The 6,697-nt window shown below is 42.8% G+C and overlaps 1 protein-coding gene across 1 annotated transcript; it reads left to right on the forward strand.

Moving 5' to 3' along the window:
* Positions 1-885: 885 nt before the first annotated feature.
* On the forward strand, positions 886-5,996 carry LOC141809208 (keratin, type I cytoskeletal 13-like). The gene is made up of 8 exons (XM_074696104.1): positions 886-1,567; positions 4,120-4,202; positions 4,273-4,429; positions 4,587-4,748; positions 4,865-4,990; positions 5,125-5,199; positions 5,285-5,430; positions 5,832-5,996. The coding sequence occupies exons 1-8, from the start codon at positions 1,103-1,105 to the stop codon at positions 5,980-5,982; spliced, it is 1,365 nt and encodes a 454-aa protein (XP_074552205.1). The 5' UTR covers positions 886-1,102; the 3' UTR covers positions 5,983-5,996.
* The last annotated feature ends 701 nt before the right edge of the window (positions 5,997-6,697 follow it).

Below are 6,697 nucleotides of genomic sequence, written 5' to 3' on the forward strand. Positions count from 1 at the left end.
CACTGAACATGTGCTCTGAGATTGCGCAATGCTTTTTTGGCTCTTCTGCACATATTTTGCTAGTGCAAAGTCTGCACAACCCTTTAGTTAATAAGGCCATGAACGACAGGGCGATGGATGGATGTAAACCCAGAAAAGGATAAAAAAAAAGTTTTTAGAACGAAACTTCATGCACAATGCACAAAATGCAGTGTATTATAAAGTCCACTTTAATAAAAGCCTCAGTATACATCATTTGACTTGAGTAATTCAATGAACCGATCCACTCTTACTCAGATTAGTACATTTTCAGCCTGATTCTTCTTGGCAAACATTGAGCTTAAATTGTTTTATCCTCTGTCATGAGTCAAATAATGACTTAGTTCTTGTATAATACCTCAACTTTCAGAACGGCAGCCTCTTTTGATCTCTGTTGGAGAACATTTTAAGATCTCTCTGTGAGTCTTTGACACCTGTTGTTTGGATAGGTTCCTGTTTTGATTTATCACGTCAACCAAATGTGCCAAAGCCACTACCCACTTCACTCTCAGCTCTCTGTTGGCTCTGTGTTCTCAGGATTACACAACTTTTAAAGACCTTTTTTTAATAAACGATTGGTTTACTCTTTTATTCTCTTTGGCTCGTGAGTCTCACCACAACAACCCGCAGCCAAGAGTTACTCAACCCTGCCGTCGAAAACTAAAATTATAGATGGTGATTATTGAGAGGGAGGGAGGTCAGTTCTTACAGGTTCTAATAGTTGATTGGATTTGTTTTTTCATGCACTGAATTATCTTTGGATCTAAATGTCATCCAAGTCTGAACTCGCCTGTGGCTCTTATGTGCTTTGATGTTTTGATACGAGCTGGAATCCTTCTCTGTTTGCACCAACAGGTGAACACATTAATGATGGGTGGATTCTACATTTCTCAGACACACCTACAGCCCATCATCCCTCCTGGGACTTCAACAAGGACAGGTGTCCCCACCCAGATTTGGCACTATCAACCTCCTGTCCTCCTCCCAGACTCATCTAACAGAATAAATCAGCAGCTCTTTGAGCTTCACAGTGTCTCCTCTCCTCAGCTGCAGCAGAAAGACATCCTCCTCTACCATCTCCATAATGGCTTCAATGTATCGAGGCAGCAGCAGTAAGTCCATGTACGTAGGCTCTGCAAACTCACCCAGGATGTCTGTGGGCGCTGGCATGTCCATGATGAGCTCAGGTGCTGGATTTGGAGGTGTACAAAATATTGGCTTCAAGTACCTCGGAGGACAGCCTTTGGCCCCTGGAGCTGGTAGAGTTTCTGGGTTCTTTGCTAGTGCTGGCATTGGAGGCGCAGGAGGCGCTGGAGGTGCTGGAGGTGCTGGTGGTATGGGTGGAGAGATGGACATCTCTGCCAACGAGAAGATGGCCATGCAGGACCTGAACAGCCGTCTGGCTGCTTACCTGGAGAAGGTGCGCAGCCTGGAGATGGCAAACGCTGAGCTGGAGGCAAAGATCAGAGAGTTCCTGGAGAGGAAGACCTCCCCCTCCTCCAGAGACTACAGCGCCTACTACGCCACCATTGCAGATCTGCAGGGACAGGTAGGTTCATCTCTGACATGCACAGTCATCTTAGTTATCTTATCATTATGCAGACACTTCCATAACACATGCACTATGCTGTATTAGTGTTGTCAAAAGTATCATTTTATCAGTAAATATCGATCCTGAAATTTACCAAACAATTCAATATAAAGGTCCCCTTAGTATCTATAGATCGGTACTCAACATCTTTCCCTGATTAGACATGTGCTGGCGTCAAAATATACACACAGAGCAAACGGGGTGCATGCAGCCCCTCCCTCCCTGAGTCCTGCCTCATAGTTGAGAGAGAGAGAGAGAGATGCTAGCTTACACTGAATTCCAGCTGTAGCGGGTAACACCGTCACTCCTACCAGCCACTTTGGCGGGTTGAATTATTTAATTGTAGTTTTCTGAAACGGCATCTGAAATACTAAACCCATTGCAATATGAGACTTCGGCACGACAACTCCCATGAGCACTGCCTGCACACAGTGTTTGCTCACTGGACGAGGTGGTTAGCGCCTGATAACGTGATTTAAAACTTCACTCACGTCTTTTTGGCTCTCTATTGTAAACAGATTCCGAGGTTTAAGTCACAAACTAGCGCCAAAACTCCTGTAACTTTTTAAAAGTGAGGACGTTCATCGGATGGAGCTCATTTAATGTCACACTGCACCGATCTCACCAGCAACACTCATCTAGAGCAGGGGAGGGGAGGAGGAGAGGAGAGGAGAAACTGGTCACAGATACGGGGAGCTGTAGGAACAATATTTAAACCTCCTAATGTACAAACATTTATCACAGCTATATGTAAAAAATTCACTCTGGAAATACTGTAAAGAAACCAAATCATTCTAAATAAGTAAAACTTATGGTCCAGTGTGACTTATAGCCTATCTGCTGTTTTCGTCTTCATGACGCATTTTTTTCTTTTGATTGATACGACTCAAAAAAAATGTATAATTACACAACGAAGTGACATTGTCCAGACAGTATGGTACCTCCAAATACAGTTAAGTGACTTTTGAATGTGTGACAAATATCAGAGGCCTCTATGTGCCCTACCTCAGTACAATTGCACTGTATTTACTTTCAATTGCTTTAAAATGCCTTTAAATAGTCTGACTCTGAGGCCTTAGTTTGAATAAGTGCACCGTACATATCTTTATTTTCAATTGCATTTAAGTGACTTTTGAATGTTTGTCAAATATCAGAGGCTTTTAAATAAGTGCCTAACCTCAGTCTAATTGCACTGTTTTTTGTTGTTTCAGTTGCAGCTAAGTAAATGTGATCTGTACTGTTCTGTACTGTTCGTTAAATAAAGAGAGACAGTTTTGCACTGGAAATCCCTGTGGTTACAGGGTATCGAAAATCGTATCGAAAATCAATATTTTTCAAAATATCGTATCGAAGTTAGAAATCCAGTATCGTGACAAGCCTATGCTGTATCTACACTCACCAGCCACTTTGTTAGCTAACATTTTGCTAGTCCTAAGTTGGCCCTTTTTTTTACTTAGAGCTGACTCAGTTCTTGGTGGTGTAGTTTCAACTAGGCACAGGAAACCTTTCTCAGAGCAGATTTGTGGGCTGTACACTTATTTGGGTTTCTGGTATTTTTCTATCATCTCCAACCAGTCTGCATATGCTCCTATGACCTTTGGCATCTATGAGGCAGAGAGAAGTAATGAGTGCACAATTTTGTCTTACAACTGATGATCAGTAATATGTGCCCATCTTTGCAAAAGTAGGTTTTTACACAACTATTGGCACTTTGTTTGACAAAAAGGAAAAAAAAGGACAAAAATGGAGAAGATAAGAACATTTCGCCACCGTTTTTTATTTATTTATTTATTTTTTAAGTTAATATTTTTGGCTTTTTTGCCTTAAATCAGATCAGGGAGGACAGTGAATAGAGCAGGGGAGTGGGGAGCGGGGAGCGGGGAGCGACATGTGGGAAAGAGGCCACAGGCTGGATTTCACACCCGGGCTTCCCGCACAAAAAACATATAAAAGTTACACTTAAATATTGGAAATGACTTGTCATCACAGGAAGAATCAGTGTTTTGTGTGAGTAAAAATAAGTGTGTTCATTAAATGTGCTTATATTTTCATGGACGGTGAGCTGAACCGCTCAGTTTTTAGGAACGGGATAGTGATAGTGAAGTGAGTGAAGTGAGTGAAGTTCACTCCAGGGGCAGTGAGAGGCCAATAACAATCTTAGAGCCGCTTTAAGGTGCCGAGAGATGAGGGGAGTTGCCGACAGGTGATGGGAGGTGCCGAGCACGGTGATCTACTGCAGCAGAAATCAGATACTCAGCAACAGCACACTGTGCTTATGCATGGCTCATCCTGCTGACAGTTCACACAATAGGGTTACAGTTTTTTTTCCGTCTGTGATGCTGCAACAGCAAACAGGGGTTTACATGTTTGGGGAATGAGCTTACGAAACATGGATTAAGGCATTAATGGCTCCATTGAAAAAAAGAGAACTTGTAGCAAAAAATTGAACGTGAACTAGTTCATTTAAATTGGAGTGAATTGAACTTTGAGCTTTGTGTCTTTTTTTCCAGATCCTGGAGGCTACTAAGGTAAATGGCTTAATTTACCTCAACATCGATAACGCCAAGCTGGCTGCAGACGACTTCAGGCTCAAGTAAGTGATATATTTTGTTTAGTTTCCAGACATTTGTACTTTTTTTTTCATGACCCTGTCCTCGGTGCAGGTATGAAAACGAGCTGGCCATGCGCCAGTCAGTTGAGGCGGACATCGCTGGGCTGAGGAGAGCCCTGGACGAGCTGACCCTGGGCAGGACAGACCTGGAGATGCAGATCGAGGGTCTGAAGGAGGAGCTGATCTTCATGAAGAAGAACCAGGAGGAGGTCTGTGAATCCCTCTACTAAGTGAAGGACTCTGAATACTGGGGCATAAAATATTTCATGGACCTCATCTACAAAACAAGCTCCCTCTGTTTGAGAGAACATTTCAGGTTCAGTCTGTCCAAAACCTTCATCATTGTTTCTCTGATTTGCTCTGTAGGAGCTGCTGGCCATGAGGGACCAGATGAGCGGTCAGGTCAATGTGGAGGTGGACGCTCCTGCAGGACAAGACCTTACTAAGGTCCTGGAAGACATGAGGGAGCAATATGCTGCTCTTGCTGACAAGAGCAACAAAGAACTTGAGGCTTGGTTCAATAAAAAGGTGAGACTTTACCTGAAACACCAGTCCAGAAAATAAATGAGTGTTTGTTATTTTGTGTCTGAAATAAAAAGCATATATTTTTCCTGACCACACTGTTGTCTCTGCTCTCCACACAGTCAGAGGATTTGAACAAAGAAGTGGCTGAAAACGTAGAAACCATCTCAACATCAAAAACTGAAATCACAGACCTGAAGAATATGCTGCAGGCTCTGGAGATAGAGCTGCAGTCACAACTCAGCATGGTGACACACACACACACACACACACACACACACACACACACACACACACACACACACACACACACACACACACACACACACACACACACACACTGCTAGGACAAAGAAAGTGAAATGTCTCCTTTCTCCTGCAGAAAGCGGCTCTGGAAAACACCCTGGCTGAAACTCAGAACAGCTACTCCATGAAACTGGCAGGATACCAAAACCAGGTGAGCCAGCTGTCAGACATCACTGCTCAAAATGTCGCTGCTTGTTACACTCCAAGATATCAACTCTATTCTGCCTCTACCTAAGGTGACGATGTTGGAGGACCAGCTGTGCCAGCTGAAGGCTGACCTTGAGAGACAGTCTGAAGAGTACCAGATGCTGCTGGACGTCAAGACCAAACTGGAGCAGGAGATCGAGGTGTACAGGAGGCTGCTGGATGGAGAGGGTGGCAGGTAAGAGGAAAAAAAGGGTCATTCACTGGATGTTCCTGCAGGATGAAAATCCAGCAGGTCTCTATTATGAAGTCCAACAAAAACAGAGAAAAAGAGAAAAATAATATGTCAAGATAAAGGATTGTTTCTGACATTATTAGTTTTATTCAATTTATTTGATACACTAGAATAGAGCTATTATTCATTTTGTCTTTTGTCCTTTAAAAAAAAGAACCTAAATGCATCTTTATCAGCCATGTCACATGTATGTTGTCTCCTTGCAGCTCTGGCTCCGGCTCTGGCTTCGGCACTGGCTCTGGCTCCGGCTCTGGCTTCGGCACTGGCTCCGGCTCCAGCTCTGGCTTCGGCACTGGCGCCAGCTCTCGCTCTGGTGCTGGCTCAGGCTCTGGTGGTGGCTCCAGCTCTGCCTCTGCCTCCTCCAGCTCTGTGACAGTCGTAACTCCCCCTGTTTCCACTTCCATCACCAAACAGAAGATTATCACTGTCGTAGAAGAGGTTGTGGACGGGGTGGTGGTCAGCTCTAAAAGCTCTGAGATCACCAAGGAGCTGTGAGCTCCTGCAGGAGGCACACCCACTCAGCTTACAATGAAACAAACATCCAAATAAAGTTTGCTGCTGTGCTTCAAAGAATAAAGTTGTTTGTTGTGATGTGTTTTAAATGATTGAAATTGCAGTTCCTCTAACGGCCACTAAGTGCTGCTGTTGATGAATGTTTGCAGAGGGCCACAACAGAACAATCACCAAGAAAACAGTCATTAAATTTTCACTTTGAAACCCTGCATAGGTTCAAATTACATGATACATGTACAATACATGTTCTGTAAGCACTCTGTATCTCTCAAAAAGAAACAAAACAGAAAAAGAAAAAACAACCTGGCACTCTGCCATAAGACTTTCTGATATCTGGTTCTGCAAGACTGCACCCTTATAATTAGATATAATTATTTGAAGCTTAAGCTGAACAATGTTAGATATCCTGAAATGACAGCCCTAATTTATTTATTTCATTCTTTTATAAATACAAATCGATACAAAGAAAAAAATAAAAGATCCCCAAAAGTGAATGAAAAGGAGCTGAAAGAAGAAACGCTTATTGTATCTGCCCCTTCTTTCACAGGATACAAATCAACAATCACATAACAATAATATAGAATAATTACAAAACAGAACAGCTGCAGGAAAACGTGCCTTTTAACATTTCATTCTTTTCAAAAAAGAAAAACGGCCAACACAAATAAAAACAAAAGTACACATATTTTTTCCCCAT

This window comes from Halichoeres trimaculatus, unplaced genomic scaffold (assembly GCF_033239565.1).
Source record: "Halichoeres trimaculatus isolate MK-OKI-2021-1 unplaced genomic scaffold, fHalTri1.1 fHalTri1_scaffold_20, whole genome shotgun sequence".
Lineage (NCBI taxonomy): Eukaryota > Metazoa > Chordata > Actinopteri > Labriformes > Labridae > Halichoeres > Halichoeres trimaculatus.